The sequence below is a fragment of the Ovis aries genome, chromosome Y (genome assembly GCF_016772045.2).
Source record: "Ovis aries strain OAR_USU_Benz2616 breed Rambouillet chromosome Y, ARS-UI_Ramb_v3.0, whole genome shotgun sequence".
Classification (NCBI taxonomy): Eukaryota; Metazoa; Chordata; class Mammalia; order Artiodactyla; family Bovidae; genus Ovis; species Ovis aries.
The window spans coordinates 18,911,670-18,927,692 of NC_082741.1; the positions used below are offsets into that span (position 1 = coordinate 18,911,670).

The 16,023-nt window shown below is 41.8% G+C and overlaps 1 protein-coding gene across 1 annotated transcript; it reads right to left on the minus strand.

The window, feature by feature from the left end:
• Window positions 1-9,774: 9,774 nt before the first annotated feature.
• On the minus strand, window positions 9,775-11,372 carry LOC132659018 (zinc finger protein 280B-like; the record flags this gene model as incomplete). Its single annotated transcript, XM_060408523.1, is given in 2 exon segments — window positions 9,775-10,643; window positions 10,646-11,372. Coding segments are annotated over 2 exon segments (1,596 nt in total), but the record flags the coding sequence as incomplete, so codon positions are not given.
• Window positions 11,373-16,023: the final 4,651 nt, after the last annotated feature.

Consider the following 16,023-nt stretch of genomic DNA (forward strand, 5'->3'; position numbering starts at 1 on the left):
GAAATTTAAGGCTCCTGGTGCCCACGCTGCGGCTGGATGCTCCCCGTTCAAAGTCCCAGAACCAGTGGACAGGAGTGGAACAACGTGCCCTATGCCCTACAGAGAGACGGGAGATGGGTGTGGATCCCACAGGTGGACACTCCACAACCTTGCACACCCACACTCATCACCCCAGGAACCACGTTTCACAAGTGATGTCAAGGTAATTCTACTTAGTGGTCACTGTGTTCAAGAAGTAGGGGGGTCCTGAAAGGAAAATATCAACTTGCAGTGGGACGATGGATGGCTCCGCAACAGCACCTGTCAGGATAGGGAGCAGGGAAAAGGTTCCTGCGCCGCCTCCTCTTCCTGAGCAGCAGACTTCAAAGAGCAGCAGAAAGGATACAGCTACGGCCCAGAAGCAAGGGATGCCCCAGGTGATGGCGATCCTCCAAGCCAAGTCAGGCTTCCTCCTCTGATGGTTCTTGCACATGAACTGGAAGTAGGCCCTGCAGTTCTTCTTATGCTCAGAGCTCAGTTCCACCAGCAGGGCAGCCAGTGCCTGCAGCGCATCTTGCCCTGGAACTCAGTAGTGCTCATGCTCATGGTAAGGTCAGAGAAAGTATGCCTGGCACTTGGGAAGGATGGAAAGGCCCTTGTATCAGGGTGTTCAAAGGGCTGTGGGGTCACCCACTGTGGCTTCTGTGTCTGGGATTGCTACCTGTTCTGTGTCTCAGATCTTCTGCACTCTCACTGGTCACCCCCAGACACTTTATTCCTGCCTCTCCTTTCTGCCAGGCATCCTTGCTGTACCACTGTGATTCCACTCAGAACTTGCTCACTCAGTGAGATAACGGGGATCAGAAAGTATGTCTACATATGTTCTGTGGGTTTGTGTATGTGTGTGTGTCTGCGCGCGTGCTTGTGTGTGTGACTCCCATATCTCAGTTATTTTTGGAATCATTCACCTTTACAACAATAACTGTCAGCTAAGGTGGCTCTCATGTACAGTCTCTGGTCATTTCTGACTCAGAGGCTAATCCTCCTCAGATGCAGGCCTGAAGGAGACACACAGAGTCATGGCTGCGACACTTACAGGTGTGGCCCTGCCCGGACTCTACTCAGCTGTGCCTGTGGAGCCTGCCAATTGCCCAGTACCACACTTCCTTCAGGGTCCACCATTCTGCCCCCTCGCCTCCACCCCTCCTCCTGCTCCTGCCTCTGCACCTCCCCCTCCTCCTGAGCACTGGACCACAACGAGTAGCAGAAAGGATACCACGTTGGCCCAGAAGCCAGGGATGCCCTGGATGTTGGCACTCTTCTGAGCCAAGTCACGCTTCCTCCTCTCATGACTCTTGCACATGAACCAAACGTAGGCCCTGCAGGTTTTCTCAGGCTTAGAGCTAAGTTCCACTTACAAGGTCGCCAGTGCCTGCATCACATCTAGTGCCGGGAGCTCACTCGGGCCTCCAGGCCTTTCCTGGCACTGCTCCTCCAATGTCTTCTCCTCCAGCTCCAGGGAGGACCCCTGTTTCTGTCATTCATCTGGCACAACCTCCACATCCTCAGTGATGTCCTCTGCAAGCAGCTGGAAACCCCGTCTGATCCCTGCCACGACTCCGTCCACCTGGGCCTCGCTGTCCTCTCCTGCCTCCACTCTGAAGAGGGTGGCATCTTCGCCTGGTGTGGCCACTGGTGGCTGCAACATCCCAGCCATGCACAGCATCACCAGGACAGGCTGTTGCTGGCCAGATGCTAGGGAAGTAGGGAAAAACCCCACCGTTTGCCACGTTGATCTCCATTGTTCACGGACACCAAATGGGAAAGGGGACGGAATGAATCAAATTCCCCTTTTGATCACTCAACAGGAGGTCCTAGTCACCAGGTCTCATTCATGTTCCTCAAAAAGAAAGCTTGTACTTCAGCATATAGACAAGTTTCCTCTCAGCGATGTTACTGTGTACACGCATATTTTTGTGCACATGTGCACGTAGAAATTTTAGTGCTTACCAAAATTCAAGGTCCTGGGAAAGAAAGCTTGTACTTCTGCATATGGACAGGTTTCCTCTCAGCGATGTTACTGTGTCCACGCATATATTTGTGCACATGTGCACGTAGAAATTTGAGTGCTTACCAAAATTCAATGTCCTGGGAAGGAAAGCTTGTACTTCTGCATATGGACAGGTTTTGTCTCAGCGATGTAACTGTATTCACCCATCTATTTGTGCACATGTGTGTGTAGAAATTTGAGTGCTTACCAAAATTAATGTTCCTGGAAAAGAAAGCTTGTACTTCTGCATATGGCCAGTTTCCTCTCAGGGATGTTACTGAGTACACGTGCATGTTTGTGCACATGTGCGTGCAGAAATTTGAGTGCTTATTAAAATTCAAGTTCCTGGAAAAGAAAGCTTGTACTTCTGCATATGGACAGGTTACCCCTCAGCGATCTTACTGTGTACACGCATATATTTGTGCACATGTGCACATAGAAATTTGAGTGCTTACCAAAATTAATGTTCCTGAAAAGAAAGCTTGTACTTCTGCATATGGACAAGTTTCCTCTCAGGGATGTTACTGAGTACACGTGCATGTTTGTGCACATGTGCGTGCAGAAATTTGAGTGCTTAACAAAATTTATGTTCCTGGAAAAGCAAGCTTGTACTTCTGCATATGGACAGGTTTCCTCTCAGCGATGTAACTGTATTCACCAATATATTTGCCCACATGTGTGTGTAGAAATTTGAGCGCTTACCAAAATTCACGTTCCTGGAAAAGAAAGCTGTACTTCTGCATATGGACAGGTTTCCCCTCAGCGATGTTACCGTGTACACATGTATGTTTCTGCACATGTGCGTGTAGAAATCCCTGCCAGTTCGCTTGTGAGTATGAGCTACTGCAACTGACCTAGCCAGGTGATAGAAGTTGGACAGCGAAACCATGAAGTTCTTAGGGAACGGTACAGAGTCTCTGGCCAGCAGAAGCACTGAAGCCAGGGAATCGCTCCCCGTTTGCTCACTGAGCAAACACGTTCTAGGCGGAATCACAGTCGTGCACCTAGGATGCTTGGCAGAAAGGAGAGGCAGGAGGAGAGAGCCTGGGGAGTGTGAAGACGAAAGTCCACTACATCTGCAGTTTTATGAAAAGTAGAAAATGTACCTAATGAGCAGGGAGGACAAACTGTACTTAATTGAGTTATCTAAGAGGATTTCCATCCAAACAGCCAAAAGTGCTTCCTGGTTTTTTCTTGCTGCCTGTAGTAAAACATGAAGGGATTTTTTTTTCTTTAATGTTTAATATAAAGATTATTAAAACAGGGGACAAAACTTGCTGATTTGGGAATTTTCCAGTCTTTTAAGATGACAGAAGTTGTTAAAATTAATGACTCTCAAGTAAGATCATATCCAGGGCATTGAGATTAGGTGGTCTAAATACAACATTTTACACCACCGATAGGCCAGTTCTTCTTCATATTATTTTTTATAAACAAAGGTGTTCTAAAGACGAGTGTGACTGTAAAATTCTTTGTTAAGCCTCAGAAAGCTGGAAGGGGATGCCTCATGGCATTATTTAGTCAGGCCAATACCCTCCAAAGAGTTTAGGGGTGTCACTCAGAGATCCTTTCAGTCACACAATAAGACTTCTACCAAGGTTCAGGGTGTTATCCCTCAGCTATCTCAGCAGAAAACCAAGACAGAGTAAGCCTTATTATGAAGACATGTGTGACTGTCGCTTTGGAGTGGGGTGCTTTGCCTTGAACACCAGTAAGAGTATCAGGAGACACACCAAGGTTTTAAGATAACATATTTAAGTTCAGCTCGGACTGAAAGGACCAGCAATAGTACAAAATAGGAGCTCTGGACTTCTACCTTCTACAAGCAGGAAGCAGGCTAGGGAGACTGTTTCATGTAACCATATACTAGCCACCTTTCATGCAATGGCATCATGTCAGCGGGTAGAATGAAAAAATCAGAGACGGAAGCCTAGGAAGTGTCTAGGCCTTAAATACTAATCAAAGGACTGCCCGCAAGAACCCATGGGATTTCAGAACTGCTACTATTGACTCCCATCTCCCCTCCCCTTTCTGGAACAGGAGTGTCTATGAAGGTTATCTATGCCTGAACCACCACTGTATGTTGGCTGTGAAAGGGAGCAGATTAACTCATCTCTTTTGTTCACACATCCTCAGGTCTAGAGGAACTACACTTCTATAATTTGAACTGATGTGTTGCAGACTTGAGAGGCTCTTGGACTGCAAGGAGATCAAACCAGTCAATCCTAAAGTAAATCTCTCCTGCATATTCATTCGAAGGACTGATGCTGAAGCTGAAGCTCCAATACTTGGGCTATGTGATGGGAATAGCCGTCTCATTGGAAAAGACCGTGATGCGGAAAAAGATGAAGGTAGGAGAAGGGGACAGCAGAGGATGGGATTGTTGGATAGCATCATCGAACTCAATGGACTTGAGTTTGAGCAAGCTCCTGGAGTTGATGGACAGGGAAGCCTGCAGCGCTGCAGCCCATGGGGTCGCCAAGAATACGACACAACTGAGCAACAGAACACGAGATACTGTACACGTGGACCCTGATCCATAGCTGGACCTGACTTAGATGACAAGGTCCTGAACTTCAAGTTAATGCTGTAACAGATAAATTGTTTAAAAGCATTGGCAGGAAAAGGCATTTTGGACATACACGTATGTGAACAATTTCTGGCCATGTGTGTACCACGTGGTTTTAAATTATGTCCACGGTTCCTTCCTCCGCCCCTTCACATGTGTGGTGGGCTTAGTGGCTCACTTCTCATGTTAGAATACTGTAGAAACGAACAATGAAGCGTCTGAGACTAGGTCATAAAAGGCACTGCAGCCTCCTTGATCATCCTCTTGGATCACTCACTCTAGAAGCCAGCTTAGTCATATCTCGAGAGCACTCAGGTAGCCCTTTAGAGAGGCCCATGTGAAAGAACCGAGGCTTTCTCCCAACAGCCAGCAAGCAAACCGGTTTCATCAGCTATGTGAGTAAGCCATCTTGGAAGGAAATCCACCAGCGCATGTCAAGGCTTCAGAGGATGGCAATCTCATCAGACACTGAGCCACAACACTCAGCTGAATTACTCCTGGATTCCCAACTTTCAGCAGCAGTATGAAATAATATTGTTTTAAGCTGCTAGTTTTGGCTAACTGCTTATGCAGCACTAGTTCATTAATGCACTGCCAACTTTGGGCAATGTCTTTATTCAGGGCTGCCTGTCCATCTAGTCCAATCTAATCCAGAATCTGCTACTTCAGTTTAGAAAACATAGCCCACCCTTGATCTGACCACCCTCAGTATCAGATCAAATATCATTTCACTCACCGGAATATCTTATCAGCCTTGCCTAGCCTCAGCAATGATCCTCTCAGTTGAGCCAGAGTCCACCCTCATGCTTATAGTCCTCATTTTAATAAGTCTCCATCCACTGACACCCATTCTGTTATTGTTGTCCATTGCTTTTCAGTCTCCCATCTCTGTCTGCAATCCCATGGGCCCACCCTGTTCCTTAGCTATAAATCCCAGCTGCACCCCTCCTGGAGTCACACATAAGCTCAATCTCTCTCCCATGTTATAATACGCCACTGTAGTACTCTTACCTTGAATAAAGTTTTTCTTGCCACCTTTCGTAAGTGTTATGAGTACTCTTTGAACATTCCCAAGTTCTGTTAGTAAGGATTACTCTCAAAGGAATCTAGTTTTATATCTTTATTCTTTATACTATATTCATTCGGGGGAACAAATTTCTAGAATTAAAACATTTCATGTTTTTACCATACAAACAAAAAATATCTTTGAAAATACATTTACATATCTTAAAACATGTAGTAATCTGAAAAGGATGCGTATATAGACATGTCAGTGTATATACACACATACCCTCAGAGCTCCAAGGAAAACTTAATTCTCAGTAAACAATAAATGAAAACATTCAGCCTGAAAATAGTCAACTCTTTGGATTCAACTTGCCAAAAATCTTAGACAATGAAATTTTAATTAAAAAACATGGATACATAAAAATATTTGGGATTCAGACAAAATTGCTAAATAAAGATAGGTCAACCCCTAAATCATCTATGGAAAAAAAAAAGAAAAGAAATCCTCAGTATCATGTAATAACCTATCATGGAAAAGGACCTACAAAAGAATAGATACGTATCTGCATAACTAAATCACTCTGATATACATCTGAATTTCAACATTGTAAATCTAATATATTTACAGGAAAAAAATTGTGAAGAAACTTCTAAAATGCAAAGGTATAAAGAAAAAAAAATCCTAAAGAATGTAGGAAGTATCTATGAATTGAAACAAAAATAGAAAACAAAAATAAAGCTTGTTGGGATAAGACGACAAGAGCTGCTTCTTGGAAAAAGAAAATCAGAAACATTGATACAACTGTGGCAAATCTAATAAGGGGACAGGGAGGTTAATTCCAATACTAGAAATGAGGAATGAAATGGGATTCTGAGAGGATAACATTCAACTCTGAGTGGGATTCCTTTTGTTTCAGGAAAGGTCCAGTCAAGCAACAACCTGGGGAAAGAAAGGGAAGGAAAGAAAGAGGAAGAGAGACAAGGGAAGAAAGCAAGAAAAAGAAAGGAGAGGAGAAGGAAGGAACAGTAAATGTCTCAACAAATGTTGTAAACTATCCAATAAAACAATTCTCTTCAAGATCTAAAAGCAGAAACGGAAATTTATTAAGCCAGATACTCATTGCTTTTGATGGTACTCAGAACAAGAAAGCCCACTTACACATCACTGTTTAGAACTGGCCAACACAATACGATTATTTAAAAAAAATAAAAATATGCCATGTTATTTGTAAAAAAGACAGCAGAAATAATTTTTAAAACATTATTTCTACAAATACTAATTTTACTTACAATGTTTTGGCAACATTAATAAAATAATAAATTTTACCTGAAAGAACAAGCAAGGCAGACAAGGAAATTCACAAAGGGCAGTAACAAAATAATAATCTTGACACATCTTCAATAATTTGTAAAGAAAACAAAGTGTCATTGTGTGAACAAAATATAGAGGTATCAAAAGAAAAACAGAGGAAGCTCCTGAAAGAATTCAACTCACTATTAACTATCTTTGATTTGCAGGCACAGAAACTGACTCAAGTTAATTCTAAGAAGCAAAGCCCTGATGTTATTATCTCTTCTCTTTTTCATGTTTCTTTTTTTTTTTTTGTGAAAATTTAGGAAATTTAGGCTGGAGAGGGAAGAAGAGGATAGAGACTTCAAGTGCCTTTAAGGAGGAGGAGGAAAGAGAGGGGGTTGGAGATTTGATTGTGTTATTTGAACAGCATTGGTGAAGCTCAAACAAGGGAGCCATGCAGGCCTACGGGAAGAGTATTTCCAGAAGAACAACACTTGCAGTCTGGATCGGCAAGAAACGGAATTTGATGGAGGAAAACCAAGGCCTGTGTTGTCAAAAAGAGTACATTAGTGGGGAAAATAGTACAGTAGAAGACAGAGAATGGAAGAGAGGAAGCAGTCAGGGACCATATTGTGGGAACCTTTTAATTTGGCAATAAATACAACTTGTAGTCCTTAGGAGCATACTTCACAGCAACTAACAGCAACAGTGTTGATAATACTAAGCAACAGTAAAAACACGTAACTAAAACATTTCATATTTTTTTACTATAGAAATCGAAGAAAGGAGATACAAATGCAATAGTCTGCATATTTATTTATACAGAGAGTTTTCACGTGAGACCAGAACACACACACACTCTTTATACAACTAAAAGTGGTTTCAGCTGACACTTAGCAAAGTGCTTTGGCCCAAATAAACTAACCAGAAAGGCCTAGTAAAATATTCAAAGTGCAAATATATCAATCAAGCTTTGAATAAATAAACACAATTTATTTGAATTTTAATTTACACTCACGAAATTACCTAAAATGGAGACAACAGATTCACTACAGCTTCATCATCTATAGTCCTTCCTCTTCAGTTCTGAAAAGGATGCTACCCGCTTGGTGATGATCTCTTTCCAGCATTTTGTGAAAGCTTAGAGGACTTAAAGAAACTGAGGCCTGGGGAGAGTGGCGAGAGACAAAGAGGAGGAGAAAGGAAGAGGAAACGGAGAGATTGCGCCTGGCATAGGTCTACAGACAGGATCCCAGCTCCTGGAATGGTGCACAGAGATTGCTAGGTATCCGTGCCAGAAGTGGAGAAGGGGTGACATTCAACTCCAGGAGGAGACTCAACTCCAAGGACCTACAGAGGCAGCCAAGTGTGCTGATGTTCAGGAACCAATACTTAGAGGGTACCCCACAGGTCTGTGAAAGAGCCCTTGGAGACCGCAAGAAAGAAGGTTTCCACAAGTATAATCACAGATTAGATGGTTGGATAGATTAGAGGAAGGAAAACTCTATGACCTGATAATTACTGAAATACATGAGACAATTCTTGCACATCAGACTGTGTCAAGAAAGACGGAAACTCAATTAGTTTGATACAATGGGAAATTACACACACAAAGAATTAGCTGTTAACTGTACTACATTTGTGTGCAAGGCAAGATAAGATACAGAACCGAAATCTTCACATGGTCAACTCGGGTAAGACACATGTAACTGGAAAATGGAAGCAAGAGTTCCAAAAAGGCTTTAATCACCCTGGACTATTTTTATCCACTATATTTACGATTCTTGGACAACTCCACTGTAGCTTAAGGGTAAGAGAACTCAATTTAGCCCAATTCAAAAGCTGAACAGATTTCCTCTGTTTGATCCTTTTCAGCTACAACTATGGGTCCAGCGCAAATCAAAGTGGACGTCAAGGCTCTTTTTCCTTTGGGAATTGTAACTTGCTTTGCTACTGTGTCTGACACAGATATGCCGACCTCACTGTGACTACAGGCCAGCCAAATGGGAAAGGGGACAGAATGAATCAAATTCCCCTTTTGATCACTCAACAGGAGGTCCACAGGCACCAGGTCTCATTAACGATCTCTGCTTCTCCAACTGCAGTCAGTGCTACACAGGGCCTGCTTCATGCTTGCCAGGGTCTCTCACCAAACACAGGCATTTTAACGGCTGGCTTCCTTGAGATGTCCCTGGGCTAGGTGAAAGCACTCTGAGACAGTGTTCCTTCTCCCTTGGCTCTGTGCCTGCACTGAATGTATGCCTCTTCCTCAGCTGGGACACGAAGGCACAGCTCTTCACTGATTAAATCCCGTGTCTGGTCCAAACTCACATCGTAGCTTCTCCATCAACCTCCACTGCACGCTTTCAGAGCCAGGTTATCTTAGATCAGCCCAAGAGGCACTTCAGAGAGTGACATTCAAATCTGGCTATATAGCTGATACTGAGATCTTCAAGGCATGAAAACACTTCAAAATTACGTTGCTAAAACATTCTACAGATTATATGTATAGGAGAGCTTTGGAACTTACAAGTAACATCAAATACCAAAATAGGTTCTTACTTTTCCTTTCTCCACTTCTCTCATTCTCTCTCTCTCACACACACATGCACACATCCTTTTTACATGTTAACACAATTACACGAAAAGCAGATCATAGATTTTTAAATAGCATCTCAATATGAAGATCACACAAAACTGTACTTCCTCTATTTAAAACAAAATCACATAAATTACCCATCGGTTTCCCTATATTTGATATTATTGAATAATGCTATAAGTTGATCTTTTTGTTTTTAATGGGGTTTTTAACTTTGACTGAAATACTTGCTTCAGACTTACTGAAGGCAGAATTAACTATTATTTTTCTTTTTTTGACCTCCTCCTTTTAGATTTGGGGGGTGATGATTCAAAATCAGATGTGTTCACAGTAATGGATGCAACTTCCACCAATCCTGGCTGAAGGGGTTCCAGTGATACCTGAATAACAATTTTTGTTTCAGGAGACAATCCTTCTAGCTGCTTAGGCTTCTTAAACATTTGATGACACTGGGTCTTGTGCTCCCTCTCCTCTTTGGAAGTTAAAAACTGTAGCCGACATTTGGAACACTGGTGAAAACTCTTTTCCCAGTGCCCTCGATGATGACGTCTGTATGCTGTTGCAGTTTGAAAAATTTTGAGACAAAACGGGCAAAGTAAATTCTTGGTGTTACCATGGTATGCTCTCAAATTTGCATCCACATCTGCAAAAAATGATGATCTGTAACTGCAAACCTGGCATACATAGGGCATTTCACCAGGCTTATGATTGTCTTTCATGTGCTCTAAGAGAACCTGATCTGTCTCAAAGGACAACTCACAGATGTGACAGACTGCGGAGGGCTCCTGGGCCGTGTGGACACTTTCAATGTGACACTGCAGCTGGAAGGGAGTAGGAAACTGGCGGAGGCAGTGCTGGCAGGTGGTGTGGGTTTTCCAGCTGTCACCTCTCTGCCACTCAAGTTCCAAATGGTGCTTCACGTGATTCATAAACTTGACATTTTTTAGAACTTTCAAGCAGCTGAGGCATTTAAATGCCGTGTGGGTCTTCGGTTCTGGCTGCCCAACTCCTCCATGCTCGCCTTAGTAGAAGTCACGAAGTAACACAATCAGATTTCCTTCTGTGGGATCACCAATTTTGTTTGGACTTACCAAACTTGGAAAATCAGTTTTTGTCCGTCCATTTTCCCCTAAAATAAAGGTCTTACAGGCTTGCAATGAACACTGTCCTTTGGAAAAGGTTTTGGACAAGGTTCTCCATTCTGAACATGGCTTAGTGAGGTATGGACACGGTCTGGTGTGCTTTGCTGAGTGGTCTCTATATGAAAAAAACCTGACGGGGAGAAACCTAAAGAATGTTCCCCTACAATGCCATCACTGAGTTTAGGCCTTCTGGGATTTCTGCGATTTGTTTCACAAGGGGAAACTCGCTTTGATACATGAGGACTTTTATTCATATCTCCTGCAGAAACTGCTGTTTCTACTGGATGCTGCAATGACCTTGTGAAGGTAATCAAAGAAGAACATAACTCCTTCGAAAAGCCATCAGGCACTATTTGTGGTGAAAGATTTTTATAATCAGCTTGAGACGGAGGTTCAATAATAATAGGACTACCTGTTGATCTTGAGTCAGAGTCAGACACTGGCAAGACAGTCTTTGATTCTGATGTAGGAGTCACATGACTAACAGGCTGTAATCTGTGAGCGTTACCTCTCCTGAAGTGACCATACCTTTTTCTCCTTGAATAAGAACCTGGGGTATCTCTGTTCAGTATGTTTGAAACGACTGGTTTTGAAGCTGAGCTCATCCCAACAAAGATCACGTCAGCATCTTCATTTCCATGTTCCACTCCAACCAAGATCACTTCATCATCATCATCATCATCTAATTGTTTCGTCTCTCCCTCCCTTTTCTGTACTTCTGGCTCTTGTTCTTCTTCACGTAACATACGTGGGAGTTCCATATTTTTAATACTTTTTTATTCTTATAGGGTGCGGCCACAAGTCCCAGTGCTTCCTTTATACAAACTGCCACCTAAGTGTAAACATACTACAGATTAGTTAAGTACAGAAAAATGGGCTATTTGATTATCTCCAAAACTCTAGAGTACTTATACACACCCTTATCTTACAAAGACACTGAGTGTCAACCAGACTCAATGACAGCTAAAAAACCTACGACTACAAGTCTACATGGCTCTAGAATCATAGCTTTGTCGCATGTTCACTTTAACCTCTTATACTTAAAAAAATAAAGAGGGGGAAAAAAAACAAAACGCCACACTGATCATTACGTGAAATCACATGTAAAGGAGAGTATTTTTACAAAAGCATTGTTCTACAGCGTTTCGAAGCATAGACTTTGGAGTCATAGGAGATTAAATTGGAATTCTAACTTAACCACACACCAGTTGCGTCTTCTTTGGCAAATTTGTAACTTTTAAATGTGTTTTTGTATCTTAAAGACAAACATGCTTATTTCTTAGACTTAAGGTTAACAGCTTTTTTAAAAGGCATCAGCTATTCAATGGCATCTTGTTTTGTAGTAAAAATGGAAGAAAATGGATCTTAAATGCACATTACAACTGATCCATAAATTCTAATTTCATAAATGTTAACAAACAAAATAGGTAGCAAATTCAAAGTATAATCTATATATTCCTAGTTAACAAACAGCATAATTCAATGTCAAGCACTTAATTCAGGCCTAGGAAACTGAGAATGAGCTCTCTGATAATCTCACCCCAATTCCACACAGATATATCCTAAATTTCTCCCTCTAATCCTGGCTAAACGTCAATCCAACAATGCTTCATCTTTTTGCCACACGTCTCTTCCCCACATAGCAGGCAAAATGATGCCAGTCTTTCTCTCATACCAATATCAGACAGAGACATCACACACACACACACACACACACACACACACAAACACACACAGACCTGATATCCCTTATGGATACAGGTGAAAGAGTCCTCAACAAAATACTGGCAAACAAAATCCAACAGCATATAAAAAAGACTGTACACTATGATCACATGCGATTTAGGGAGGTATGCAAAGTTGGTTCATTCTAGGAAAGTCAATCAACATTATGCCATTTTAAAACAATAAAACAAATAACACATCTGCCTGAAGAAAAGGCATTTCCCTGAATCTAGCACCTTTTCATAACCGGGGTTAAAAGAACACTTAATAATTAAGAACAGAAGAGAACTTTCTCAATCAAAGGGCACCTGTAAAATGACCCACAGCTAACATCATACTAAAGAATGAAAAACTGAAAGCTTTCCCTCTAAGACTGGGAACAACACAAGGAAGTCTATTACACACTTTGGCTCAACATTATACTGGCAGTTCTATAACCAGAGCAATCAGGTAACAAAAGAGAATTGTTGCTGTAGTTTCAAAAAAAAAAAAAAACGAAAAAAAAAAAGAATAAAAAACAAAAAACAGCCTTCACAATGGAAAGGAAGAAGTCAAAGTATATTAGACATAAGATAATTTAGTATATAAAATGTTGAAGAAACACAAGTATTAGAATTAATATAAAGCTTGCAGAATAGAAGACAAATATTTTAAAAGTCAACCACATTTTATACAGTAGCAACAAATGTTGTTAAGTAAATACTTGAATCTACACTAGCATTCAAAAGAATACTTAGGAAGTCAGAAAGAGAAAGACAATATATTCTTTTGAATGGCTGAGTAATACTCCACTGTGTATATGTACCACAGCTTTCTGATCCATTTATCTGTTGATGGACATCTAGGTTGTTCCATGTCCTGGCTATTATAAACAGTGTTCTCCATAGTGGCTGTACTAGATTGCATTCCCACCAACAGTGTAAGAGGGTTCCCTTTTCTCCACACCCTCTCCAGCATTATTGCTTGCAGACTTTATAGGAATCAATTCTAATGAGATGGATGAAACTGGAGCCGATTATACACAGTGAAGTGAGCCAGAAAAAAAACACCAACACAGTATACTAACACATATATATGGAATTTAGAAAGATGGTAATGATAACCCTGTATGAGAGACAGCAGAAGAGACACAGATGTATAGAACAGATTTTTGGACTCTGAGGGAGCGGGAGAGGGTGGGATAATACGGGAGAATGGCACTGAAATATGTACACTATCATGTAAGATAGTCGCCAGTCTATGTTCGATGCAGGATACAGGATGCTTGGCGCTGGTGCACAGGGATGATCCAGAGAGATGATATGGGGTGGGCGGTGGGAGGGGGGTGAGGATTGGGAACTCATGTACACCTGTGGCGGATTCATGTCAATGTATGGCAAAACCAACACAGTGTTGTAAAATAAAACATAGTAAAAATAAAAATTAAAAAAAAGAGAAAGACAAATATCGTATGGTATCACTTACATGGACTCTAAAATATGCCACAAATAAGCTGATCTATGAAAGAGAAACAGACTCACAGACATAGAGAGCAGACTATGTGATTCCCAAGAGGGAAAGGTACGGCAGGCACAGATTGGGAGCTGGTGATTAGCAGATGCAAAGCATAATATATACAATAGACAAACAAGAGCGTAGTGTATAGCACAAGGAACTATATTCATAATTTGAGATAAACAATCATGGAAAAGGGTATGAAAGAAATTGTGTGTGCATATGTGTGTGTTTACATATGAAGGAAAGGAAAGGGCAACTGTTGGCAAGCACGTACAGAAACTGGATCCTTGTGTGTTACGGATAGATTTTAAAATGGTGCAACTGCTACAGAAAACAGTTTAAAGGCTCCTCGAAAAATTAAAGAACTAGAGCTGACACATGATTTAGCAATTCCAACTCAGGATATAAATTCAAAAGAAGTTAACATGGGGTCTTGGGATATCTGCAGAGCCGTGCTCACAGCAGCACGAAGCACAACAACTAAGAGGTGGAAGCATCGAAATGTCCATCAAATGTGACATATACACACAATGAAATATTATTTAGCCATATAGAGAAAATTCTGTCACATGCTACAGCATGCATGATCATTTCAGACATCAAGCCAAATGCAATAAGCCAGTCGTACAAAAAGACAAATACTGTAAGTTTCTACTTGCATGAAATAGCTAACACAGTCAAGCAATAGAAAGGAAACAAAAAAGAATGATGGAGTCCATGGTCTAGGTCAACGGGCAAGAAAAGAGGAGTTGCAGTTTGTTTAATGGGACAAGTGATGGGTACAGAGTTTCGATTTTGCAAGCTGTAAAGGTGTAGAGATCTGCATCATAACAATGTGATAAGGAATTCCCTGGTAGTTCAGAGGTTAGGACTCCACAGTGTCCTATCAGGGGCCTGGGAACTGTCATTCAAGCTGCACAACACAGCTAAAACAATGACAACAACAACAAATCAACACTGTGTCTATGTGTGTATATATGTCTTAGTCACTCAGTTGTGCCCAACTTTGCATCCCCATGGACTAAAGTTCACCACGTTCCCTTCTCCATCAGATTTGCAGTGGGTTGCCATTTCTTTCTCCAAAAGGCTGATGAAAGTGTGCAAAATACTTAGCATGCAAAAATGGTTAAAATGGTAAAAATTTAACCTAGATGTTTTCTACAACAATTAAAAACAGAAAAGCATTTAACAACCAGGAAAAGAATTTGAATAGACATTTCCAACTCTTTGCAATCCCATGGACTGTAGCCTACCAGGCTCCTCCGTTCATGGGTTTTCCAGGCAAGAGTGCTGGAGTGGATTACCATTTCCTTCTCAAGGCGATCTTCCCCACCCAGGAATTGATGCCCGGTCTCCTACCTTGCAGGCAGACATTTGAATATTTGAAATTCACCTGTGGCCTTGACAAGAGTGGCTTTATAGGAAAATGAGAGAACTCGAGATAACAAAGTCTAGGAACAACTCTGCAGAGGTCTGTAACAAGCAAATATGAAATAAAAGCAGCAGAAGCAGGATGTGTCACCAAAAGATGGATTTGTAACGACAGGTCACATTATAGTCAGTCAGGTTGCTGATGGGAACCATCCAGAGAAACAGAAACCTTAATCCAGGGCAAAGAGGAGACTTGCTAGAACTTCAAGAAATGAGTCGGTCTAGAACTGAGTAGATCAAAATTGAGTACATCAGGCCAGAGAGCACACAAGCTGGAGAAGGCAATGGAAACCCAAACCAGTACTCTTGCCTGGAATATCCCACAGACGGAGGAGCCTGGTAGGCTGCAGTCGATGTGGTTTCGAAGGGTCGGACACGACTGAGCGACTTCACTCTCATGCACTGGAGAAGGAAATGGCAACCCACTCCAGCGTTCTTGCCTGGAGAATCCCAGATAAGGGAGAGCCTTGTGTGTGGCTGTCCATGAGACTGCAGAGTCGGACACGACTGAAGTGGCTTAGCAGCAGTAGCAGCACACAAGAAGGGTACACAAGCCAAATAATCTGCTCACATTGACAGAGCTGAGATCATATAAAACAAAGGCTGGCATAGTGGATTAATGGGTATGGTAACCAGCCTTCAAGTGAATTCAATCTCCTAATATTCCCACCCCTGTGTAGTTCTCTCTCAATCTATCACAGGGTAGACCTGTGAGACTAAGCAAATACA